This window comes from Dermacentor albipictus, chromosome 1, assembly GCF_038994185.2.
Source record: "Dermacentor albipictus isolate Rhodes 1998 colony chromosome 1, USDA_Dalb.pri_finalv2, whole genome shotgun sequence".
Taxonomy (NCBI): domain Eukaryota; kingdom Metazoa; phylum Arthropoda; class Arachnida; order Ixodida; family Ixodidae; genus Dermacentor; species Dermacentor albipictus.
Window position 1 is genome coordinate 490027171 of NC_091821.1, and position 27782 is coordinate 490054952.

Consider the following 27782-nt stretch of genomic DNA (forward strand, 5'->3'; position numbering starts at 1 on the left):
TGTGTATTGCCTATAAAGCACGTCGCATTCCCAGTTAATGAGTGGCTACATACATTTACACGTCGAATAAGCCTTTTGATTAGTGGAACATCAGCCTAGTTTCCACAGTGCTGCTTCATTCAAGTAATGCACTGCTGTTCGTGCTAGACCAGTTGGACCTGAATGCCAGGTATTCATCGTACTACTATTCGTGTAGGCTACAAGTGAGCATGCCTGTCATTTTATACCGACAGGAAAATGGAGAAAGCTTTGCAGATGGTCAGGTTCCCTGTGGTTTGCAGCCATACCAGCAAGTACTCATTCATAACGAGTGGAACGGGCGCCTCTGTGGCGGATGTTCGGCTAGGGTGGCAAGGAAAAATATTCACCGACGATTACGATACTCCTTTATTCGAAATTGGAGCGCAGCTGTATACGTGTTTTCATTTCGCGATATATTGGCTGGCGCGGACAATCTGTCGTGCGACACGTTGCAAACGTAGTGAACTGTGACCCGACTGCCTCTCTAATCTCGAGTACGCGAGAACCAGTGCGTGGGGAACGCGTGGGCGCGATTCACGGCAACCGCCGCCGACAGACCTCCCAGACGCTGCGCACTACTCTGGCGCCATCTCTTAGCCATCGTCCCCGCACTACGCTTTCATTCTCACGCTTTCACCATACCCTCCAACGCTTTCTTCCTCGTGGTTCCGCGCAACGCCACCTAGAGGAAATTCTTTCTGGCCGGGGTGCTCCTGTGGCCACGTGATCATACGTCATCGGCATGGGGCCTTGGTCGGCAGGAGTGGCATGCTTGAACGCGCGTCCGCGGTGCCGTCAAACGCACGTGGTCGCTGCAAAACATGGTCGTTTGCTTGAATCTTTATTTGTGTGCGAGAACCGGCAACAGCGACTGACATCGGTGTTTATCGCGTGGCATGTGTGCCGAACAGGGTTGTGCAGAATTAGAAGAAACTGCGAAATGCCTGGGAAGTGTTGTGTGCCGCGGTGCAATGGCAATTACAAGACAGGCCCCAAGGTGCATGTCTTCTCGTTCCCTAAAACCGACGAAGTAAGGAAAGCGTGGATACGTGCCATTCCACATGAAAACCTGGTCGTGTCAGCTAACTCCAGGGTAAGAAATTTCTAATGTTTATTATTTCCGCAACAGGTTGCTTCTACCGTTAGTTTGCAAGCCTTGCTTACAACTCCTTTGTGGCACGTAAAGGCTAAATGCGTCATACATAGCCCGTGATGTCAAGTAACCGCACCAATGCTAGGATATATTTATCTAGTTTAGGTGTGCGAGCGTCACTTTAAAGCCGAAGACATCGTTCGAGAAACAAGCTATATTGACGAAGCCACCAGCCGCACAGTGACAACGTTGCTCTCACGTTTACGGCTTCGACCTGATGCCGTACCAACGGTATTTCACGATTGCCCGAGCCACCTGTCCAGAGAAAGGACTAAGCGAGAGGACCCAGAGAGCAAGCGAATGCGCTTAGACTGCGCTGCCCTAGAGAAATTGCTTGCGGAGTCAGTTATCGCTGCCCAGAATGAGGCCGAAGCAGACAAGCTTTGTGATTTGAAAGAATTCACAAACTTCGTTCCAGGCAAGCACCTGACATTTTGGCATGTCATCGAATGCAATGAACACGTAATTTTCGCTCACATTTTTAATGATGAGGTTCCTTGGATTAAATACTCTGTTATTATGATACCGGATTTTACTCTAACAGTAAATGTCGCAAAAGCACCAGTGAAACGCCTCGACTCCAAATTGCTAATTCCGTCGGCGGTCAACAGCAAATGACGGCTGCTGGAGTTGTTTGAGGGAGTCGAGGGCTTCAATTCATACACAACACAGGCCTCACAGCACACATATAATACACATATACGCTCCAAGAATTATGCCTTAAGGGCAAGCCTTCATCGCAATAAAAAAAAAAGAGTCGAGGGCTTCGAGAGTGCCGTGAGTTCAAGTTCTGAAAACTCAGAAATGGACATCTGCGAGACTGTCGTTTATCTTCTGAGCAAGATATCTGCAGCATGGGGAGACGATAACTTCCGTGCCATTCAACTGCAAACCGAGCAGGTGCAGCTGAAGTCAAAAAAAAAAAGAACGCTGCTGCCACTCTGTTGACTTCATGGTGCACTTGTATACTTTTTACAATATCGCCCCATGCATACAAGTACATGGGCAGTCGCTGGAGCATCGTCAAGCCACAACCAAGGACCATTCGGTCAATATCGTGCCACAATCAAGGACCATTCGTTCAATATCGGGACGAACCCGCAATTGCAGCATCATGACGGTACATTACTCCGCTACATGGCCAAGAAGATATCCGAGTTGAATGAGCAGCAAAGTTACGTGAGCTAAAGGTCCAAAACCAGCGCCACGTGGCCATGCAACTGGCACTCCATTTGCTCAGCGATGAGGAGCCTTCAGACTGACGTCTGTGAAAAGGAACACACGAGTGACGTGTGCTGAAATATGTGTCGTGGTGCAGCACAAACATTCTCCTAAAAAAATTCTGCCGGCAACCGAATGACAAGGTGTCTGACCTGGACAACAAAGCTAAAAAGCTACAAACTCTAACGAATAAATTAAAAGAACGCCGGTGCCTTGTTATGGTTGGAGTCGGGCATGAAATAGATGGCAGCTGGCCCATGCCGTCGTCCAACTTATCCACGCTGAGGACGTTGTTGAAGGGAGAGACTTTTTCTCATCGAGAACGAGGAATATGGGGTTTATTTACAGTATCTACATCAGAACGTTAAAGTTCATCAGTCTAACATGACTGAAAGAGGAATGCGCCCTGAGGAGCCGCCAACGGCTCCTTAAAAACATGCTATCCTCCCTAGATTCCTAGGTGAGGGAAAATGGCAGTTCACCGCCGACCGATTCGGAGCGTCGAAAGACATCGTAGCCGACCCGCCTTTGAGGGGGAGGGTTTACGCACTCACTTGACTGACCAAATAGTAATCAATGACTCTGTAGGAGGCAAGACGCTAGCAGATGAAATTAACGAGTATTTCATTAATGCAGCCGTACCCCAGCCATCTATTCAACAAAGCGGGCTCTACTGGCCTTCTCGTCGAGAAAATTCATTTGTTTTGGATGCCGTTACCGAAAGAGAAATCAATGGTCTTATAATATGCTTAAAAAATAATGTCGCAAGTGGGTATGATGAAATTAAAGTTGAACCTGTAAAGCGAGTGTCGTTAATTATCAGCCCTGTCCTAGCCTATCTCATTAGTCTCGCATTTTCTACTGGAGTCTTCCCAGATAAATTAAAGCTGGCCAAAGTAATTCCAATACACAAAGGAGGTAGAATTGACGATATTACTAATTACCGGCCAATCTCAGTGCTACCGGTGTTTTCAAAGATTTACGAATTGTCAATCAATAACAGACTGTCAAAATATCTAACTAAGTATCATATAATATCACCCTCACAGTATGGTTTTCAGAAAAACAAGACAACTCAGGACGCTCTTCTTGCCGTCAAGCAGCAAATAATCAGAAATATTGAAGATCAGCTCTTCACCTTAGGCATATTTCTCGATCTGCGCAAAGCTTTTGATTCTGTTGACCACGAAATCTTAGCTATAAAATTAGATTGCTATGGGATTCGAGGTATCACATTGGACCTTATCAAGAGCTACTTATCGTTTCGGCGTCAGTTTGTTAAAATAGAATGTAGTTCTTCAAAACAGCTTGACATTAAACTAGGTGTCCCACAAGGTTCGATATTAGGCCCGTTACTTTTCCTCTTATATGTTAATGACATTACGGATCTACAAAGAACACCCACAATAACCATGTTTGCAGATGACACTAGTTTATTTTTTACAGGTAGAACATTGCATGACATTGAGCAATCGGCCAATCTGTATTTAAATGATTTATCCGCATGGTTGCAACAAAACAAACTTCAGTTGAATGCAGTAAAAACAAAGTACATGATATTTAAGCCAATCAATAAGCATAAAAAAATGATTAACTTACAGTACAGAGGACATAACTTAGAACAAGTAACTGTACAAAAGTTCCTTGGGGTATGGTTTAGTGAAGAGTTGTCTTGGACTCCCCATGTCAATCATCTGCTCTCCGAACTCGCGAAGTCTGTTGGTTGTATTAGAAAAATAGCTCCTCTTCTACCCCTTTGGCTAAAGCAATCACTATATTACTCCCTGTTCTATTCTAAACTTCTGTATGGCATTCTGGCCTGGGGGACAACGACAAAAGGGAACTACGATAGGCTACAGCTGCTCCAAAAACGTGTCCTCCGGATTTTTGTGAACCACACCGGCCCTATTAGTTTGTTGCCGACACAACCACTTTTTCCTAGATTTGATGTTTTACCTGCAAATAAAGTCTATTTATGGATACTGGCACAGCGAATTTATAAACAGAAACTCCACAGTATTTACACACCTGTCTTGGCGCAATATGATATCCGTAACCCCCAACGCAGAAATAAAAAAGTCAGAACAAATTATGGAAAACAAGATCTGGAATATCAGGTAATAGACATGTTAAATAACTGTGCTTCTATTTTGGATTTCTGCCTACCCAGAAAAACGTTCAAACGTGAACTGCGCTTCATTTTGTTTTCCGTCGATTCTGTTTTTGATTGAAAGTGTTAAGTTACAATGACAAATGTAAATTTCCGTTCCAATTGTTGACTTCCTTTTAAGTATTTTTGTGATATGAGCGAATCTTCAATGTGATTTTAAAAAAATATATATAAACTGTCCATAGTGTTTAAGTACACCCATATTGTATAGAATGTATGATGTAGGCTGTATGCGTGTACTCTTTGTAACACCGCTTCTCTTTTGTTACCAGCTCTCTGCTGTACTGCTGCAGACTGCTCCTTTTGTTACGGGGGCAGAGACCTCGTCAGGCAATCATGCCTTTAGTCTCTGCCACCCGCAGGATGATGTGATTTTCCTGCAAATAAAAACTGACTGACTGACTGACTGACTTCCGCATAGGTTGACCTGACCACACCAAGGTGAGAGGGTTCTCGCAGACACGGTGCTTGACGCGAGCAGGCGCCTCTTTGTCCCAGAGTTGACGCCGCAGACAATTGCCGCCGCGTCTGTCCATTCACTGACGTCTTCTAAGCTGCGTGAGATGGCACCGCCAAATATCTTCCAGAAGATCCCCTGCTCCAAACCGAACCGTGAAGGCGGTGGCGTACGCACTAACAATACTTGCTCCGCCGACTGCGTCTAGCCATCTCGGCGTCGTCCCCCGATTGACGCGGCGCATTCTTGTCTTCACAAAGCAGGTTGTCGCCGCAGCCATGGTGGCGCAGATAGGTTGAGGACTGCCCTCTGGTCGTCCCTTCAAAGCGAGTCATCGCAGCAGACCTAGTGGCGCCTTTCCGTCGGTCGCTTCTGCGAAGAACGCCAGCCTCCACAGGTCGGGGGGCTGGGAGAATTTTGTAGGCCGGTATATCTGCAGGCCGTTCGTAACAGCCTGTAGAAAACATCTTTCTCTATATTTTATAATTCTGCCTAATGCATGCCATGTATTTCTGCCAAAAAAAAAAGTCAGCCAAAGTGTGCAACAATTATGCGGACTTGTGCTGAAGCGTTCCTACACTACCGCCTGAACTGGCCCCGTCCGGCTTACGTACGTCGCAGAGGCGGTCCCGCGGCCTTGAGTCAGTCTAGGTAGCGTTGTTCCGCTGCACCTTCCTTCGCGCTTTCCTCCTCGCGTCTGTCATCCCCTGCTGCGCGGCGCGTTCGCTTTCATCCCTCGCTGCGCTCGTTCGCTAGGTTAAGCATAGTTTCCCATACTGCGACTGGAGCGACGAAAATCGGTCCAGTCGCATGCGTCGCAATGCAATATTTAAAGGGGCCAATCATGATTGCGATTTTAACAATGCGACTGGTGCGACACGCAGGGTTCCTTGCTGCGAGGTTTTGTTGCGCACGCCGCATAATTATTTTAATGTAATGAAGGAAACGTGTACATTGTCCTATCTTGACCTGTGTTTGCCAGGAGCAAATAATACGTTGCTTTGTAATTTAAAAACGCTTTGAAGTGTAAATATGTTTTGGAGTGAGCAACGTTGGTTTCTGAAGTGCAGTGCGAAGGAACACGGCGTTCAGAAACAACAGCTATTCGCAGCTGGTTGTTCAGCGCTGTGTGTTGTCTCATGTGCTTTCTACATCCGTGTTATTTCGCTTGCACTACAACATATTACAAGATGACCTATTAACAAGCCCAGATAGCTACCCTCACCGCATGTGCAGTATTTGGAATTCGGCTGCAACGAAGCCGTCGTGTTATCAACGAGATGGCCGCGCTTCCGTGCTCAGCGTCAGCATCTGAGGCAATGACGTGTGTATATTGCTCGTGACTGCTCATGAGCGGTGCTTGCTTCTAGCCATATTCTTACACTAAACACAGCAACAAGCACTTACCCGAAATCCCCACGTCTGCACCTGAAGTAAGCCGCCAGCGACTGTGCGTAATTACTACACGTGGAATGGAAATTGCGTTGTGAAATTCAACCTTAGCACTAGCCTGGCTCATCTCGTGTGGATCGAACGCTTCGTAGTACTAACACCTCGGAAACGTGTGTTTATACAGCATACGCAGGAAACGTGAAAATACACTTCATTTGCAACGTAGCGTGCGAACAACGCATATAAATGGGAAAATGGAACCTGAAGCACAATTTTGTTTATTCTCCCTTCGTGTACGTACCGAATTCGGCAATCGACGTCTCCGGCGATTGCACTTTTTGAGAGAGACACCATTTCCCAAAAGGAACCCTGAAATTGCAACCAACCGGTCGGTTGCAACCGAAAACGGCGGGGAGGGGGGGGCACTGCGGCTGCGATTTTTGTCGCAGGCGACGAAAAGCGCACTTCCGGTTCGACGAAAATCGCACCATGTGAAACAGCCTGTACGCGTAGGCGGAACGCCCATGCTTGCTACAGGATAACGCGCCTTAGAGGTACGCCTAAAAGGTGGAAATGCAAAATGCACGCCGTTTCGTACTTCATACGTAACATGGAACAGCTATGCAAGTATCGCGTCCATTGGGGTCGCACTGGGCTTGTCTTGCAAGCCGTTATGTTGGACCTACGGCAGATTCTACAAAAACGCTCCCTCTTATATTACAACTACAACACGCAAGGTTCCAAAAAATTGCGTAATATTTGTTACTTTCGTACCTTAGTCCTTAGATTATGCGATCTATGGTGTTTTGGATGGGAGCAGTAGAGGCGCCCTGTATATAGTCGCTGGTCACAGAACTGTCATTCCGCTCGTTTGGTTGTGAAAAGGTTCAGATCTAAGACGCCTGCCGCGTAGCCATGAGGTCATATTTCGTGACATGAAAGTGTCAGACATTTTAACGAGTTGCATACAGGCTGTATTATTAATTCGTATGGGACGCACTATCCTTTGATTTCGAATGCGAGGAATCGCCTGCTATGCGTTTCCTGCTTTGTGTTGCCTGCATGCTATGAACGAAACGAGGTGTAGAGATTTTACGGCGAACACAATGAACGCACGCTTGCTTTGGGGGGAAAACGATCACTCTGCCGCCCTTCCACCCACTTCTTTTTTAATATGCCAAGTGCCACAACACCAAGGGCAAGAATAAATGCTGCTCTTGCACCGTAAGTTAAGATGCATTTCCGTGTAAAATATTGAGCCGACCTAGTTTCAGTCTTGGAGGATTAAGTAGCGTGGTTTTCATGCATACATTAGGTCAGTAAGTCTAGACAACATTCTAGGGAAACCTACGACGCTGTGAAACGGGATGTCAACTGTTCTGGGTATTAATAAGGGTTTCTGATGTCTTCTTTGCAGGAGGGGTATGTCAATGTTTGACACCGACTGTCATTTCAACCCAGAGAAAAATGTCGTTGGTAAGTGCTTCACATATGAAAGGATCTGCACGAATTCTCGCGATCAATAGCTCCGGCGTTTATTTCGTATTGCTCGCGTTGTTTCGTAGCGCAAAATTTTTGCATTCTTAGTGATTGTACACCTTACCAGAGGTGCTCTTCTTATTATTTAAGTCCTACGTAGATATATAGATAGAATATGTACTGGTAAATATAAATATATTTTATTAAAATGCTCTTAACGGCAACAAACCGTAGCATACAACGTATGATCTAGGTTCCACATACTTTTATGGAGCCACTGCAAATATAACGTACATTTCACACCCTGTTTGCAATGGCAGACGTGTTGGCGCAATGAAATGTGAAGGGGTGTTTGTTTAACCACCCGTTGTTTGTACAGAAAGAACAGAAGAGCTGTCAAACACTCCGCCATCCATAAAGCGACACGACCAAGTCTTTTTTTCCTTTCCATGCTGCAAGCTTACGAATGGCTTCGTCCGGTCGCGGGCGCCTAATATTGCGGAGCGAAAATTGCATTTGGGGATTTCACGTGCCTGAACCACGACATGATTATGAGGCACAGTGAGGACTGCGTATTAATTCTGAGCAGCTGGGCATCTTTATCGCACACCCAAAGATGGCACACTGGCGGTTTGGCATTTTGTCCCTATCGGAATCCGGCTGCCGCGCCCGGGATTTGATCCCGCGACGTCGCGCTTGGCAGCGCAACGCTCTAGCCACTAAGCCACCATGGCCGAGTTCATGCATGAGGTTAGGAAATCTCGGCAGTTAATACGAGTGAAATCGCGTACCGAACTGATGCGAAGAGATATTTATTTAAATGGGTGTACCGAAATTTCTGACATACTACTACGCGCCTAGCCCTTTGGTCAGGCACTGGTCTGGGAGACTGCGAAGGACGCGCTGAGTCGTCTGTCGGAGAAAATCAGTTCTTCCGCGGTTTATTAATGAGTATGGCCACGTTCGAATGTGAGCCTTAGGTGAATGTTCTTGCAGTCGCACTTTGTTGTTGTGAAACACTACCAAGTGCCGGTATAGTAGATGGATCTGCGACAGTTAGCTAGCCTCGACTTTTTGAGCTCGTCCGGAATCAATTAAATGCAATGTGCGCACCGTTTTATTAAAATTCAGCACTTCACGATTCCATCCTAGGCGGAAACTGTAAGCGGACGACAGTATTTTGAACAAAAGAGTCGCCGATGATAACCACACTCCCTAATGCTTAATTTCAGTGTAGGTCTTTACGTGTTCTCATTTCGCAACATATTGGCTGGCGCGAATACTCTGTCTCGTGAGGCACGTTGCAAATGGGTCAGAGTGTGGCGCGACTGCCTCGCTTATGTGGAGATAGCGTGAGCCAGCGCGTGGGTGACGCGTGGGCGTGGTTCACAGTAGCCGCCGCCGACAGACCTTCCAAACGACGCGCGCCACTCTGGCAACATTTTACAGGCATCGTCACCACACTACACTTTTCTACTCACGCTTTCGCCATACCCTGCTCCGCTTTACGTCTCATCATTCCGCCGCGCCTTATCATTCCAGGTCACGAACGACATGCGCGATATTAGCGTGACGTGTCATTCTTGGGAGGAAAGCAGTGAGAGCAGAGCTTTCAAGAAAGGAAACGCAAGCAAGGCAGATGACGAATGCTGTTGTGGGAAGAGATAAGACCCAAAGGGAGCAGCACACTTCTTTAGGAATGCGTAGCCATGATAGTGCACTACAGGTACAAATAGACGGAACAAAACGGTTCAGCGTATAAAATGGACTAGAACAATGAATCATGCGAATTAACATGTCAAAGCGATACTGGGGCAATGAGCGAAAACGCATCGGAGTACAGTACCTAAAACTAGGTTGGACAACGTGGGTTTTGTGAACAATTGCATAAATGAAATAACACGAGAGTTCTTGCATTTCCACCCATAAAAATGCTGACGCCATAGCTGTTCGCTTGCATAAGGTGATAGCAAGTCAGGTTCTCGCAGAAGATTGTTGGCTGCGGCGTCTCCTGCAATCACTTCCGGTTTGAGTCGATGTGCCGACTTTACACGCGCTGCGGTTGGTACCATCGATAACAACGTGCTGCATCGGCATTTGCGGTTGCTTTTCGCGGACCTTTATCGCTCTGCACCTTGAGCGAAGTGTACCTTAGCAAAATAGCCAACCGCTCGGTAATTAGGGAAGGTGTTACCTGTCATTTCTTTATTCAAATTGTGTATACCACTGAGAAATACTGTACACTCTTTTGCGACGGACAGTTCGTTTCACGTACATGTTTGGTGGTATACAAAATTTTTTATAGTCACCGTCATATATATATATATATATATATATATATATATATATATATATATATATATATATATATATATATATATATATATATATATCACAACGTCCAATTTACCGCACGCAAATACAAATTCGATGTTTCGAATTCGTGCCCCGATTGAACGTCAACGTAACGTTTCTTAGTATAAATTCACTACTATTACGAACTGCAGCTCTTAATTACTGCTTTAACTGAATTTTCAGTTCATCGTGGCACTCGACCTTGATGCTCAGCTACGAGCCACAACATTGCTCATACAACACATATTTTCCATTGGCGTTCTACGCAAAGGCATCAGCAGCTCACTCTTGTTTGAGAACCGTGCCCTTCATGCAGCAGAAAGCAGAAAACCCAGTAACTAAGCGGGCGTTTCATTCCACTTTCATTTCCAGGCTCAATATGTTTCTATATTTCAAGCTAAGTAGCAAAGTATGCAATGCAATGCAAAGTACGCTTTTCATGTACAGTTTCACCCATCTTTCTTGCATGTACGTGTGAATAGGCATAATATTGATATTTGGCATCTAGTGTGAATTCACTATTGGTTTTACTACATTGCACGGCCGCCTATTCCAGGAAATCGTAAAGTGAGCGCCTTGAGTGCGGTAGATAGTGTTTCTCTTTTCCAAGGTGCAATACTAAATGCGTGCCATTTTACCACCTCAAGCAGCTTTTTCAATATAAATGTATATATACAACAATTTTCAAAGTTCTCGCTGTAGGCCAAATGAATGGCGGGTGTAAATGAGCGTCGACCGTATGCAAGCGCGCCTGCGAATGGTGTAAACTGCTCATATAAAGCTTTTTCTGAAACATTGTTATATGTTGCCCCTATAGTGGTGTCTCGCTTCAACAAACGTAATTCGTTCTGTGTGTAGGTTCGTTCCGCGAGACGTACTTCCTTTGTGAATGGCATGTCCCTCTTATATCAAGGACACAAATCACTTACTTCGGAAGGCATCAAACCTGACGGCACCAGTCGGGAGTTACTTGGTCATTATGGATGGCCCATGCTTGTACACCAGCATACCCTACACCCAGGTCATAGTGAGAAAAACTGGAAGCAGGGCGAACAAGACGAGGACAGCAATCGAAAACAAACACAACAGGGCAGCGCTCGTCTTGTGTTTGTTTTCGATTCCTGTCGTCGTCTCCTTCGCGCTGCTTCACGTTTTACTCAAGATGAACCGACTCACCCAAATCAAGTTGTTGCGAGGTCATAGCTTCGATGATTACAGCGTACAGCCAAGGTAGCCACTTATAGAAAGATAAAATTGAGGCTCTTCTGAATTTAGTGCGCTGTTATAATCACTTAGAGTTTTACAACAAGCAATATCCGCATGTCAACGAAACCACCATGGGAACTAACATGGAGCCAAATTAGGCAATTATATTTAAGGCGTCGTTAGAAATTCTCTCCTTCAGAAACTCGGCCATAAAACAATATTCCACATACGATTCCTGGATGATATATCCTTTGTTGGGGCCAGAAGTGAGCAAAGTTCCTTGCACTTGACTTTTAATTTCAATTCTCAGCACACGTTAATTTGCTTCACGCACTATTTCTACCAAGATATTGTTCACTTCATCGACGTCACTTTGTCACAGAGTGGAGGTCGCATTTCCACATCCGTGTATGAAAAGTCGACCGATCGTCAGCGTCAGCAATACCTTCACTTCTATTGTCGCCGCCCCTCAGCCCTGCAAAACAAGCATCCCCTACTCCCAAGCTCACAGATGCAGAAGAATCTGCTCCAAGTCTGCATAATTTTAACTAAACCCAACACCAAATCGGCACCCCGCCAGACGGCATAACAAGCAAAATATTAGGAAACCTAGACGAGGATTCTATAACAAAACTTACAGACTATAATGATGAATGTTGGAAAGCGGAACAAATTCCAAAGCAATGGAAGACAGCGCATGTCATATTGATACCCGAGTTAGGCAAATGCCTATGATTAGAGAATCTGAGACCTATAACCCTCACATGTTGTGTAGGAAAGCTAATGGAACATGCAATCTTAACGGCAATTACTAATTGCATGCTATACAGAGACCTGCTCCTCACCACAATGTTGGGATCTAGAAGGAACCTTTGTACTCAAGACTCAATGCTCCACTTTAGGCTCATAATAGACGTCCGAAGTAGATCAGGCAGAGCCATTCCTGGCCTTGATTTAAAAAAAAAGCATGGGACAACGTGACGCATACAATTCTCAACTTATTGAATGACCTAGATTTAGCAGAAAGAGCATACAATTATGTTTGAGACTTCCGAACTGGCATAATAGCAAAACTGAATATTGGAAATTTGGAATCGGAGGAAATAAGTATAGGCAGCACAATTAAGGATCGGTGATTTCGCCAGTGCTTTTTTAATCTAGCACTAATCAGATTGCCAATCAAAGTAAAGGAAATAGAAGGCCTAAAGCACACCATATACACGGATGATATAACCATAAGGGCGATTAGTGGCAGTGATGGGCAAATAGAACAAACACTTGAGAACGTGATAGAGGTAGTAGAACAATACTTCAAAGGGACCGGGTTGGCCTGTTCGGCAGAAAAGTAAGAATTATTGCTATACAAGCCTACATGGAGAGGACGCGAACCAAATTATACCACAGGGAAATGAATCAGAAGAAGCAGAAATACAACTAAGAACTGCGGATGAAACACTCATACCTAAAGAGCATAAAATCAAAATTCTAGGACTAGTAAGATAATAAGAATAATAATAAGGCACCATAAAAAATAATTTAAGATAACAAGGTTAATCGAAAGACAACTAACAAACACAACCGAATGATAGAAAAAGACGCAATAAATCTGGTACAGGCATTATTTCTCAGGAGAATAGTTTACGTGGCACCACACCTCAGGTGGTATGCCGCTTAAAAGAACAAACTACAATGCCTAACAAGTATACAAGCATACATAAGGACTTCCAATGAGCACAAGTACAGAAATACTACTCAGAACTAGGACTACATAACACATTGGATGAATTCGTAGAAACTCAACACAAATCACAGTATGAGAGGCTCCCTGAGATAAGGACGGGAATAAGTATATTGGAAAGATTGGGTATTAACTACCACACACATAACACGGAGAAAACAAGGAAATGTCAAGAGAGTTGCGACAGAAAAAACATGTGCACCTTGCACTAGTGGTGCAAGGCTGGAGTCAACAGCGGAGCTTGTGATCACCCAGCTTTTAGGTGGATTGCCTAAGTTGTTTGCAGGTTTCGCGAGGTCATGCTAGGTATTGCTAAGCTGTTGCTAGGCTTGGTTAAGTCGTTTCTAGGTTTTGCGAGGTCATGGTAGGCTTGGCTAAGTGGTTTCTAGGTTATGCGAGGTTATGCGTGGTTTTGCTAAGTTGTTATCTCGGCGGACTTGACGCTGGAAGTTTTCGAGTAGTTGCAGGCTGGGATCGCTTTCTCGGCAACGCCTAGCGTTCAGGCGCCAGCTCTCGCGTTCCATGGACTGAAACTCGTTGTCTTAGACTCGGCGTCACGTCTTCTCAGCCGCAGCTTTGGCGCGGTGTTCCGGATCAGCTCGGCAGCGACGCATCGCTTCTCGCTCGGCAGTACGGCGCTCTTCCTGGTCAGCGCCTCTCCTTCGGGCGTCCGGGTTTTCTTCAGTGTCTTGCTCGGACGTACGCACGGAGTAGAGGAGGCGAGAGGTGTGTTTCCACGTTGGCTGTTCCGAGCTTTTACTCGCGTTAGACATCATGACTCCGCCCGACGCGCGTGGAGTGCGAGGAGGTTATGTGGCTCGGTGTTCTCATAGGTGGTTGCTAGGCAACGCGAGGCGGCACACAGCTGGGCTGAGTTTTCCGGTAACGCTCCACGGCGGAGCTAGGATAGGATAGCAATAAACTTTATTTGTCCAACAGTTGTTGATGTTGGTGCCCGGGGCTAGGCTGCCAGGGGTCCATCGCCCGAGGAAAATCTTTCGAGATCCTCGGCAACGGCCCTGGCCCGCTGGATGGCCCACTCCTGGTCTTCGGGTGCCTCGCTGAGGAGGGCGGCTTGCCATCTCTCAGCGAGGCGCCCCGCTTCAGAGGGTTCTCCTGTTGTATTCCCCCTTCCTCCTTGTCCTTCTTCCTCATGGCGTCGGCACTCCCAAAGCACATGGGCCATATCGGCCCGTTCGTGCTCGCACCACGGGCAGCCGGGCGACGGGTGCAGCGCGGGCCACAGGCGGTGCAGGTGGTAGGGGTTGGTGAAAGTGCCCGTCTGCAACCGTCTCAGGTCGACCACCTGGGACCTGTCTAGGCGCCCGTGGGGTTGTGGATATTTTCTTCTTTCTTTCATATAGTGACCAAGCACCTCCCGGTACGTTGCCGGAAACTCCCTGACATCGCAGGCGGCGTCCTCGTGATTCCCAGCTCCGTCCGCCGCGATTTGTGTTGTATTGGTAACAACAGCGGCCGCGCCAGACGGAGTGGCAGCCGCCGTCGCCGTCACTCCTCCGCTGGGGTCCCTCACAACAACGGCAGCGGCTGCCCTCTGAGTGACCGCGTCGCGGCGGGTAAGCTGCCTCGCGACGAGGTGGGCGCGCTCGTTGTGGTTGGGTGGAGTGTCGTTGCGTCTTCGGCCGTTAGCATTGTTGGTGTCATTATTATCGTGGCTGTTGTTGTTGTTACTGCCAAGCTCCCCGACGTGCGCGGGGAACCACTTGAGGGACTTGTTTGTAATCGTGCCGGATCCGAAGTCCCCGGCCCGGGCGTTGAGCATGCGTGCCACATCCGCGGACACCCAACCTTTGGTATAATTCCGAATCGCTGATTTGGAGTCGCTGATGACCAGGTTATCCTCCGCACCTCCGTGGAGTACCGCAAGGGCTATGGCCATCTCTTCCGCTGCTTCGGCCGACGGCAGCCTCGCTGATGCCGTGACTCGGATCGTTCCCTTCGTATCTACGACTGCCATGGAGAAGGCGGGCGCCGCCGCCGTCGGCCGGACGTGTCGATGTTGCCGTTGTTGCTGCTGCCGTTTTTCTCGTAGTAGCAGTAGTGGTGGTGGTACTGGTAACGGCGGTTCGTCTCGCACATTCCCTTGTAGCGGCGGTGGTGGTCGACGTTCCTCGTCGCCATCAGAGTCACCGACTGGCCGCGGGTACCTGGCTGCATCGACGAAGAGGACGCCTTCTTGTCTTCCATGCTTCTCGAGGATCGCTACCGCCCTGCGTACACGTCTTTGCACATCATGCAGCGGGTGCATATTCTTCGGCATGTTTTCCGTCAGTATGGCGTCCCTGACTTCCGGCAGCAGTGATTCTTTCAGTCCACGCGCCTCGTGATATCGAATCCCGAGCAAGTCTAGGATTCGTCTGCCCGTTACGGTGCTCGACAGCCTCTCCAGCTGCGCACGGCGGAGCTAAAGCTCAAATAGCTCCGCGGTTAATATTGACACGAGCTCTGTCATAAACCACAACTGCCGCGCAGACAGCCAGGTGGAAGAAAAGAGAACGACGTTAGCCAAGCTGCCTCGGGACCGCTTTCAAAAGGCGCCTATCAACTAGATTCTCCTGGTTCTGCATTAAACACTTCGTGTGTAACATTTGGTGGAGCTGTGCAAGGTAACTCGCATGATCTACAACGGAGCCTTCAGCATAAGAACTACGCCGAAGCCGTCGCCTCGCCGGAATTTCGCAGTCGCGCTCAGTCATGGCCACAGAGCAAAATACCCTCACCAGCAGTGCCTTGGCGAGCCCAGTCCCTATCCAGCACTACGGAGAGCCACGCACGTTCTCGGCGAAGGCAGAGGAAGATGTGAATGAGTGGCTAACCCATTACGAAAGGGTAAGCCAAGACAATAACTGGAAAGCTGCCAGTCAGCTTAGGAACGCTGTTTTCTTCTTGGCCGGCACGGCGTTGGTATGGTATGACAACAATGCGGACATGATAACTACATGGACACGCTTCGTTGAGGAGATCAAGAAGTGTTTCGGTGACTCGGACACGAAGAAGAAACGTGCTGAATTCACATTAGCCCAGAGAGCTCAGGTACCCCGCGAGACTTGCACTACCTATATTGAAGAAATTTTGAAGCTGTGCCGAACCATCAACCTTCAAATGACAGAGGAAGATAAAGTGGAGCACGTCGTAAAGGGAATAGCTGAAGGCGTGTACAACTTCCTCATTGGTAAACAGAACTTGAACACTGTATCATAACTGATACGGCACTGTGGTGCGTTCGAGGCGCTGAAGGCTCACCGAATTACACCAAAGTTTGAACGGCTGGCCAATGTAACGACCGCAGCAAGTGTTCACACGAGTCCTCAGCACCCAGACCTTTCGTCCGCCATCCGCCAGATAGTCCGCGAGGAGCTCCAGCGGCATGACGAACACGCACGTTATGCGGTGCCGCGTTGCAGTTTCTCCTTTTTCCTGGACACTCTTTGGGAACCCCCTTCGGCTACTTCGAATCACTCAGTGAATGTCGCGGATCTTAACGGCTCCAGAGACAAACCTCATTACGGTACGACCGAACCACCATGCAATGATTCACCCCCTCAACGTTTTGATTCACGCCCACGCAACTTTCGTCCACGAAGACTTGCCACTACCTATGATTTTCAAGGTCAAGAGCCTCGTTACCCCCAACCGATGTCTTCGGGCAGAATAATTCAATCCGCATTCTGAACTAAGTTTGCCCTTTGCAACTGTGTTACTACTGTCGCATGACTGGTCATATAGCTAGGTACTGTAGCTAACGCCAAACATTGAACTACGAACCGTCAGCGCCGACTATGCGGTCTAGTGGTCGTACACTGCGCACTGAATGGCCAGCAGACTCCACTTCAGCAAGCTACTTCCGAGAGGACCGATGCACCGCCAAGGAGACCTACTTTGGAGGACAAAGGGCCTGGAACCGCTACCGCTCTCGTGCTTCCGACTGTACTCTGACGCCACCACCAGCCTTCCGAGCCTCCCGATCACCAACCCCTCGGCCAGGATTCACGTCACCATCGCCTCGGCGCCGTTTCGTGTCGCCCCCACCAGGAAACTAGCCAGCGCCGCCGATGGAGGTGAGGTCGCTGGAAAATGCGTGGCCGACTCAGCTGCCTACAGCTATTTTCATGGTGAAGAATAAGGTTCATGTACTGATTGATGGGGTCTCTACAACGGCTTTAGTCGACACGGGAGGAACTGTCCCGGTCATGAGTGTGGGGTTTAAAGGCCGTCTGGGAGGCAAGGTTATTTTTCGCTGGGACCAGTGCACAATTTTCCATGGAGTCAGTCGTGAATCATTATACCCAGTTCGTGTGTGTAACATGGATGTGTCTTTGGGTGGGAAAGTTTTTAATGCAGAGTTTACTGTTCTTCCTCGCTTCTCGCATGACCTGATTCTGAAGATTGGCTTTTTGCAGTTGTGTGGTGCCAATTTCGACTACCGGACGGGAGAACTCAGTGTCGACACCAGTGTTTCGTCTGTGCTCTTTGAAGGTGCAGCTTGCCCGGACAGTGTGTTGTGCCTGTCTGATGATACAGTTGTGCCCACCTTATCCGCGATGCTTGTTACCGTCGCCTGTTTATGTCCGCCTTCTATCTCGTTCAATGCTGCAGCGAAACCTGTACATCGGAACTGCCTCGAGAAAAACGTGTTAGTTCCGCACTGCATGGTCTCAATGACCAATGGATGCGCGGGGCTGTGGGCGCTAAACTGTTCCACTGAAGCGGCAGTGCTGCCTCAAGGCAAGGCCTAAAGATTGCCACGTTTCAGGAAGACTCGCCCATATCGGTGGCACTACTTACAGAGCTACCCGATGGAGGAGTAACCAGTGTCTCGAGCCCCGGGAGCTCGAAGATACTTCCCATGATTGGTAAATTACTCAGTGATCACGAGCGTCGAGTGTTGATGGTCCTGTTTACGAAACACACCTCGGTGTTCGACTTTGTGCAGCACGATGGCCCGCCATCGATTCCGGCGTCCAGAACTCCTCACCGCATCAACACAGGAGCCGCCCAGCCAATCCGACAAAAACCCTATTGTGTGTCCCCGTCAGAACTTTTAGATAATTAGCGATCAAGTCCAAGAAATGCTATGCAAAGGCGTCATTCGAGAATCATCTAGTCATTGGGCAGCCCCCGTGATATTGGTGAAGAAGAAAGATGGTACGTGGTGGTTTTGCGTTGATTGTCGTCGCCTAAACGCCATTACTAAGAAAGATGTATGTGCGCTTCCACGAACTGACGACGCCATCGACTGTCTCTTCGCGGCATATTACTTTTCCTCTGTTGATTTACAGTTGGGTTACTGGCAAATTCCTATACGCAAGGACGACGGAGAAAAGACAGCGTTTGTAACGCCCGACAGATTATTTGAGCTTAACGTGATGCCTTTCGGGTTGTGTAACGCGCCCGAAACGTTCGAAAGGTTCATAGACACACGGCTTAATGTTGGAAGTTTGCATGTGCTGCTTAGATGACGTTGTGATCTTTGGGCGAACGTTTAGTAAACACAACAAACGTTTGGACTTGGTCTTGAACTGCTTGGAGAAAGCGGGTCTTGTGCTCAATTAAAAAAATGCTGTTTTGTGGAACGACAAACTCTTGTGTTAGGACATCTGGTCTCTAAAGAAGGCATCCGACCAGATCCACAAAATACTGCGGCCGTAGAAGCATTTCACGTACCCAACTCTGTCAAGCAGTTACGAAGTTTCTTGGGCTTGTGCTCCTACTTTCGTCGATTCACTCCCCGGTTTGCTGACATGGCTCATCCCCTTACACGACTTCTCCTAAAAGGCGTTCCCTTTGAGTGGACTGCAGATTACGACTCATCGTTTCGCCAGCTCAAGTTCCTGTTGACATCCCAACCAATTCTTCGCCACTTTGATCCTTCATCACCAACTGAGATTCACACCGATGCCAGTGGCGTAGGCATCGGTACTGTGCTAATTCAGCGTGTTGGCGACAGTGAGCATGTGACCTCGTATGGTAGCCGGTCCTTGAGCCGCTCCGAGCGGAACTACAAAGTCACCGAACACGAGTGTCTGGCGGTCATCCTCGCAATGCAACGGTTTCGTTCGTACCACTGCGGGCACCCCTTCACTGTGATAACAGATCATCATTCGCTATGCTGCCTTGTGAATCTGCGCGATCCCTCAGGACGACTAGCACGCTGGGCCCTCCGTCTACAGGAATACGATAGCTGCCTCGGGACCGCTTTCAAAACGCGCCTATCAACCAGATTCATCTGGTTATGCATTCAACATCTCGTATGTAGTAATATGATAATGGTTCCGCCCCTGCCAAAGAACATGCAACTGACGCAACATGAAGGATGAAGACAATGTAGGGCCAAAGAGACACAGAAAAGATTTGGACGATATAAAGCAGCAGTATTTGTAGACGCAGCTAGACTCCAACGCAGGAGAGGATTCAGGACACTCGTAGTCGATCACAAGAAAGAATGTGTAACACGCGTGACAAAAAAGACAATATACAGATGCAGCGGACGAAACGGCGATGGCACTACCAATAACACGAACTGAACCATACATGCTAACCAGTGGCTCACACGCAGCAATTGGCAACTATGCAAATTGCCAAATATGTCCCCGGAGGCACTACAAATATTGTAGAAAGGAGCCAAAAAGCAAAAGACAAAAACATTCCATTACTATGGGCACCTACCCATACTCTGAGCTCATCAAGGAACGGCGGAAACAATGAGGCGGCACACAACGTAGTTCGAGGCCTAACCGGCTGAGTTGCGACAAACATCAGTGCTGTCACTTGGGGGCCACCGAAGAATCTGAAGACGGAGATTGGGAGTGGAGAGACAGGTTGACCAAATTCGAAAATATAGCAATACGTTACAGAATGCAGAGGTCTATTTCTTCGCCACCTCTCCAAAAATAAATAAATCGCAATCTGTACAGTGGCGCAAGTTAGAAAGAAGGACATACTGTAATACAGTAATGAGGAATATAATTTTCCAAATATATACAAGACAAACTAATGCACGTTATCTGGCCCAAGAGGGTGCTCAAGATATGCTAAAGAGCAACTGTTGACCATATGTTCTGGCAATGCTATGGGCTGACGAGTAGCGACGGGAAGACAGCATCTAGCGAAACCCTCCGTGCGCGTTGGTGTGCTGCGCTGCTCAGCTCAGCCGCAGAAGATCAACTTTGGGCAGTCCAGCGGGCCGACCTCGCCGCCAGAGCCCGAGGTCTCGTTGCAGACGCCTTGGCTGTGTGAAGCCCACCCTATGAACGTGTCTGAGAAAAAAAAATAAGGTTTTCACTACTACCACCACCTGCGTAACTTTAGACACGCGTGGGAACAGAATCCGCCCTTGCAAGTAGTCAAAAAATATCCTCGACAAGTAGTACACAATGCAATTAAGCGCGCCCGCAGCTTAGATTCTTGCTTGATTCTTGCTAGAAGCTAGCTCAGATGCTTGCGCAGTGGGCCAGTGGAAAAACTATAATAAATTCACAGTTTCCTTTGTTCCCCCACATTGAGTAACATAATGTCTCTGCTAGGAATCCACGCGAGCTGACGTGGTGCCAGTTGTGCGGTAAACCTTCGAGAACGCTAAGCACAAAGCACACAAATTCAAGCGCTTTGTCACCCCCGTATGGGCATATATTTTTTCCCTGTTCTCTGCACTTCAGCTCGGCGTCGGATATATGTGTATTGCATTTGTATATTGCGACACTATGTTCCTTTCCATAAGTTCCCACCTTTCTGTCTCCTTACCGGAATCCTTCTCTATTGTGCCCCTCCCCCCCCACCCTATGCAACATGCCCTCTTTCCAGCCACAAATGCGACACGCACACTGATGCTACACAGAGACCGTTTTCTCCTCCCTTCACTCCTTGATTTTATAAAGCAGTGCTGCAAAGTTGAACCACGGGGATGAGAACAGCACTTAAAAAGCGCATATATGCGCTTCCTATGTGCTGTTGTCGTCCCTGTGGTTCAACTTTGAAGCGCTGCTTTTCAAAAACAAGTATGATATTCCAACTAGCCCCCACGCAAGCCTTAATTAATGTCGCCCCCCCCTCTTCCTCATTGCTATAGGAACCTGCTTACCGTTACTCTCGGACCCTCTACCTCTTCTCCAACTTATGTCCTTGCTCTCCCACTGTCCTCCTTGCCCTGCAACACGGAACTCCGCTTTCCTGTTGCCCTGTATCGTTGCCGATAAGGCTGCTGTAAATCTGTCAAAGTGCCTAGAACGAGTCAAGCACTATCACCAGTGTTCTTTTTTGATGTGACGTATCTCATATGTTGTTTTTTTTTCTTCAATAAGGACGGCCAAGCACCCTGTCTGCTGTCTTCAATGTCAGTGCCGAAGTGCCACACTTTTTAATAAACCTTCATGCAGACCGGTTTGGATGGACCGGTCTGCATGAAGGTTTACTAAATATATATGTATAAGGATTTCATAAATTCTGAAGAATCATTTGAGTCAGTAGACACAACGGCAGTCATCGAGGCATTGCGTAATCAAGAAGTGCAGGAGGCATACATGAATATCTTGGGACATATATCCACAGATTCCGCAGCAATGAATTGGTTCTCAACAAGAAAAAAAATTCCCTATTAAAAAAATATGCAGATCCCACGCAATGTGGAAATCGATCTAAGCGAAGCTTTCCGTGGTGTGCGCTTTGATTGACGATAATTAACGGCAGTGTTGACGGCTAAATCTTAATTTCTACGATGTTTAGGCTTACACGAGAGTGGTGAGTTGATGTTAACCGTTACCTTGCGTGCATCAGTGCTGTTTGTCTGGGTAGTACACAGAACACGCTGGGAGAAGTGTTTGCTTGAGACTTTGTTGTACGCCATATTTTATAACCTCTGAGAAAATTGAGCTTTGTAATTTCCTCACACTGCACATCGCATTGTGGCAGAAGTATTAAACTTGAATTGGATTAGGGGCTCTACGTGCCACAACCAAACTCGGATTAGGAGGCAAGCTGTAGTGGCGGACTTTGGATTAATTTTGGCACCGTAATGTTCCTTAACGTGTCCCAAAATCTAAGTGCGCGGGCGTTTTCTCTTCCGGCCCCGTCGAAATGCGCTGCCGGGATTCGGATCAAATCTACGACCTATAGCCGTGCCATAGCCGCAAAGCTTTCGCGGCGGGCGCAGAAGTGCTGATTTGACGCTCGACTGCTTCCGTAGTGTCTCCTGGACCCTGCAGTGTGCTTTAATTAATGCGGCTCTGCTGCTGTGCGCCCTGCGTAATTTGTCGGCTTGACATATTTGCATGGCGCATATTTTTCAGAAATAGTAGCAACATACTGTACCGCACCTTGAACTTAAGCTTATCCTGTTTCCCCGCAACCGCTGTCGTATAGTAGGGGGGTTCCCTTGCCTTCTAGCGTCACCTCCCCTTTCTCTTATTTGGGAACTGCCTCTTCTACTCCCTCGCCTTCTTCTCCTCTCTACTTTTCTATCCGCGTCCCCTCTTGCCTCGCATGTTACTAGAAAGGGGAGCGCCACCGTTTCTGGAATGCTTCTGAGGGGAGTCATGGATAATTATTCATGACTCCCCTCAGAAGCATTGCCGAAACGGCGGCGCTTCCTTTTCATTACAGCGGTCAAGCGGCTAATGTTGCAACGGCCAGAGCGCTCCAGAGGGCATCGTGGACATTCGACGCGATGAGGTGAAAACGAGTTTCTCCCGTCGCCTTGCCTCTCTTACTCACACCTGTCATATACATACGCACTCTGAACCACCTTCCGACGCGGTATGTGCGACAGCAGCCCACAGCAGCCGCAGCAGCAGTGGGAAGGTTGAGGGAAGAGACAAAGAAAGTTTCGCTTTAAAAACGGGTCAGACAAAGAGACAATCTTTCCTATGCTATTCTCTGTGCAGTTGGAAGAAGTATTCAAGCTATTAGACTGGGATGGCTTAGGAGTGTTGCGATTGTCAGCACGTCCCAAGTTCCGTGAGGTCCATATCACCGCTGACTACCACTGTTGCGAAGTCGGGGGTCCGTGCGGCCAACGAAGTTTCCATCGATGGTGCCGTGTCAGGTGCCAGGAGAAAAGGTTCCTAGGGACTTCTAAGAGAATGAAGAAAAAGGAACATATTCAAAAAGGTTACATGATTGAGATTACAAAACGGCTCTAACTATTGGAGCACACTATGGTAGCGTCTTAGCATGTCCGAGTCACACTGTTTCCGAGTGTCCTTTCTCAGCCATGCGGATCCGCTTTTTATGCCTACGTCGTCATTGTTCCTGGTTTCCACCGATCCGGCTTCAGCAGACAGATGGCGTCTGGAGACCAATCCCGGCGTCGGTGAGCTAGTTGCCCCTTTCGGTGCGCCGACGATATCGAAGAGCTGGAGCCCCTTTGGGTACGCCCAGTCGGAAACGCACGCGCCTCCCTGGGCATCAAGAATCAAAGTAGGAGGAACGCACGCTGACTCCGATCCCCGGCGTGGTCATGCCAATTTGGGCTGGCTGCTGACAGGCGTGCAAAGTCGTAGCCTTGCACCGACCTTCACTCCGGCGTGGACAGGCCAATTTAGGCTGCTGACAGGTGTGACGAATGGAGGCGTGACAACTCGCAGGTGTAGCATCTCCCCCGACCTGGAGGGCCTCCGCGCATAACAGGAATGAGGATCAACGACAAATACCTCAACAGTCTTAGGTTTTCAGAAGACATTGTCCTGTTCAGTAACACTGGGGACGAATTGCAACAAATTGTTAAGAACCTTAACCGAGAAAGTGTAGGAGAGTGTTAAGTAATATATGCAGAAGACAAAGACGATATTGAATAGCTTGGCAAGAGAGCCAGCATTCATGATCGCTAGTCAGCCTCTAGTCTTTGCAGCAGTACGCCTATCTAGATCAATTACTCATAGTGGACCCTGATAATGAATCAAAAAGGGTCGAAGTGCATACGGTATGCATTAGCATATACCGACTGCAAGCTTGTCACTGTCGTAGAAAAGTGTACAATCATTGAATTCTACCGCTGCCGACCATATAGAGCAGAAAAAAACTTGAGAACAAGTTCGGGACGGAGTAAAGAGCAGTGCAACGTAAAACGGTAGGCATAACGTTAGGAGACCGGAAGAGAGCGGTGTAAATCACAAAGCAAACGGTTATAGCGGGTAGTCGAGATGACATTGGAAGAAAAAATGGAGCTGGGCAGTCCATGTAATGTGTAGGGCAGCTAACCGGTGGACCACCAGAGTTAGAGAATGGGTGCCTTGGAAAGGAAAGCGCAGTCGAGGATGGCGGAAAATTAGGTGGGGTGATCAATTAGGAAATTCACAGGTGGAAGTTGGAATCAGCTAGCCTTAGACAGATGTTTATGTAGATCACTGAGAGAGGCCTCCATCCTGCAGTGGACATACCAGTAGGCTGCTGATGATAATACAGATGTAATGCCAGTGTACTTACCAAACGAACTTCCATATTCGAGATCTAGACAGTGCTGGTGGAGGAAATACTCAATTAAATTATAGTGTTTACACCAATCTGCAGAAACAGGGACACTTGTACCTTCAGTTCCAGTCAGTCTGTAAAATGGTAAAAGCACATCGCCAATGAGACACGACTAGATCAGAACCAGGCGGGGGCAAATAGTGGCCCAGGAGATGGAAGCCCAGGAAATACGCAGGCGCCGTTAAGTGCAGTTGAGTGTCATTTCTACCAAGAAACTGGGTTAACGTTGCACGCACAAACATCGAGGAAAGCCAGGTTCGCTCTGCGAAATGTTCAAATGTGCGCTAAGTGACGCATTCTTTCAGTCAGGTGCCAATGTATACGTTTCCACCCGTTTTTGATCGGTTTTCTTTCACGTAGATATGGCAGACACAGTTGGCTCAAGGAGGACCGCACTGGAGATTGACCAATGATTCAATGTGCTACCACGGCTGCTCGCCAAAAGCAGAAAGTATTGTTATTGATGATGCTGTTGTGAAAATGATGACGACGGCAATGATAACTGTACTAAACAAATTATGGGGCTTTACGTGCTGAGACTACTTTCTGATTAGGAGGCACGCCGTAGTGGAGGACTCCGGAAATTTCGACCACCTGGGGTTCTTTAACGAGCAGCTAAATCTAAATACACGGGTATTTTCGCATTTCGCCCCCATCGAAATGTGGCCGCCATGGCCGGGATTAAAACTGTACTCAAAAGGAGTGGTGGTCCTTCCAAGTGCTGACTCCTCCACTGACAAAATATTATCCCTTTAACTGCTTCCAAAATACAGAACGTCTGTAGTTGCCAAAATGTCCTAATGTTTCGCATGTTCTCATTTTTTTTCTTCTTCTTTGACAGTGCTTCCTTTAGCCTTCTACAACCTTTCCGTGCCAACGTCGCCAAAGGAGAGGTGCGTATGAATGCAATGCTTTTAAACAAGCCTTCTTCCTTCTGCAGATTGACGTTTTAATTTTCATCCTACGTGATACGCAGCAGTTTATTAGCCTTGTTTTTTCGGACATCCACAACAGCGCTACATAGACACCTCAGACACACCTCATTTTCTTTGACGTATTTTCTGTAAGATCAGAAGGCTTCGTTATAGGGGTGGGCGAGGCTTCATGTCGGCGAAAGATATTACGCAAGAAGAGCCCACGTACTCGGCCATTGTTTATTCCAGCAAGAAGCCCAACTACCCCATGCTACGCACTACACCTGACCCCCCCCCTTTCCCACCTCCCTTGGTTTTTCTTTCTAAGAGCGTGAGCTATTTCTTTGCTCTTATTGCCAATCGCAACATTTCTTTTACCATTCATGACGGTTCTCGATGCAATGGTATACCTCAAAAACAGCTACGAAAGGTTGTTAGCTGCTTCACTTGGTAACTCTTTACGACTACAAACACTTTATAGTTCGAGAGATTCGCAATCAATAACCGTATTCAGTTAGAAAATGCAACTACCTACGTAATTTGCACAGCAGTGTGTAATTCTGCTTCCTGTAAAACACGTGTCTGTCATCATTCCGCGTTTCAATGTATTTAGGCTGAAATATCGGTGCGCCTCTGGCCGCTATGATAAATATAAGATTAGATGCTTCAAGCCAGCGTTGCTGACCGCGCTTCTCGAGTGTTCACATAAACAAAGTCAAGCTTAGTCATTATTGTTACTGATAACTCTATTACAGCCTGCCCTTTCATTCATTTAGGAGTCGGCGCTTGCCGAAATCGTAATACACTTCAATAGCGACTGGATTTTTGTTCGTGGCATGGCAGAATTTCTCCTCCAATCAACTCGAAAGAAACAAACTTGTATTTTATACGTTGCTCATGATCACGTTTAGCTTATCCGTCCTTGAGCTGTAATCATGTCATACACCTTTTTAATGCATTTCAGGATGTTTCACATTCCACGCATTGGTCCTCGACTCACCAACTGCCTTTTTAGAGCTACTTTTGCAAGTATGAACGCTTTACATAAATCACCTTGCATTTGCGTAACCTACATGTCGACATGTAGAGCGTGCTTTATCTCAAAATTTTCTCCTAGCCTAAACCACGAAACTATTTTTTTTCTTTTTCAGTAAGCCATCAATGTGGACAAAAAGAAATAGGTTATTAAAAGAAGGAGCGCATTGGCTTCACAAGATTAATATACGCTAGTTATAGTTGCACAGGCAGCGCGAAATAACATGGACGGAGCGGAAAAAGCACAGACACAGCGCTGTAAAAGATGCAGTACCAGCTCAGTAAACCACCCTTCTTAAGTTGCAGTTCTGCGTCTGCTTCTGTCTGTAGCGCACGTGTAACTGTCGAGGCAACCTCGGTAAATATATTCTCGGCTAGCTACAGCTCAAAGGAAGAGCAATAAAAATGGTTGAACAAGCTGGCTCATACGTCGGATAACGGAAATATGCGTGCAATGAAGAAATGATGCCTAAATCGTATCATCATCAACACCCCATTTTTGTCCACTGCAGCACCAAGGCCTCTCCCTACGATCTCCAATTAGCCCTGTTCTGCGCCAACCTATTCCAGCTAGCGCCTGCGAATTTCTTAATTTCATCCCCCCCCACTTAGTTTTCTGCCATCCTCGACTGCATTTCCCTTCTCTTCGCACCCATTCTGTGACTCTAATGGTCCACATGTTATCTAACCTACCCATTACATGAGCTCCCCAGCTCCATTTCTTTTTATTAATGTCAACTATAATATCGGCTATCTCTGTTTGCTCTCTGATCCACGCCGCTCTCTTCCTGTCTCTTAACGTAATGCCTAACATTCTTCGTTCCATCGCTCTTTGCGCAGTCCTTAACTTATTTTAGAGCTTATTTGGCAGTCTCCAAATTTCTGCTACATATGTCAGCACGAGTAGAATACATCGATTGTACGCTTTTCTTTTTAATGATAATGGTAAGCTTCCAGTAGGGATCTGATAATGTCTGCCAAATGCACTCCAATCCATTTTTATTCTTCTATAAATTTCCTTCTCATGATCAGGGTTACCTGTGAGTAATTGATCTAGGTAATGGTACTCAAGATGTACTTCACAGACTCTGCACGCTGACTGGCAAGTTTGAACTCTTGTTCCCTTGCCCCGTTATTGATCATTATTTTTATCTTCTGCA

At 47.4% G+C, this 27782-nt stretch overlaps 1 protein-coding gene across 1 annotated transcript in view; it reads left to right on the plus strand.

The window, feature by feature from the left end:
• The window catches only part of LOC135912879 (endothelin-converting enzyme 2-like), a 219294-nt gene that overhangs the window by 140372 nt on the left and 51140 nt on the right, over positions 1-27782 (plus strand). The window contains exons 21-23 of the mRNA XM_065445457.1: positions 7832-7890; positions 25515-25566; positions 26552-26616. Of these exons, the coding sequence (XP_065301529.1) occupies positions 7832-7890; positions 25515-25566; positions 26552-26616 (176 nt within the window). The remainder of the gene's footprint in view (positions 1-7831; positions 7891-25514; positions 25567-26551; positions 26617-27782) is intronic.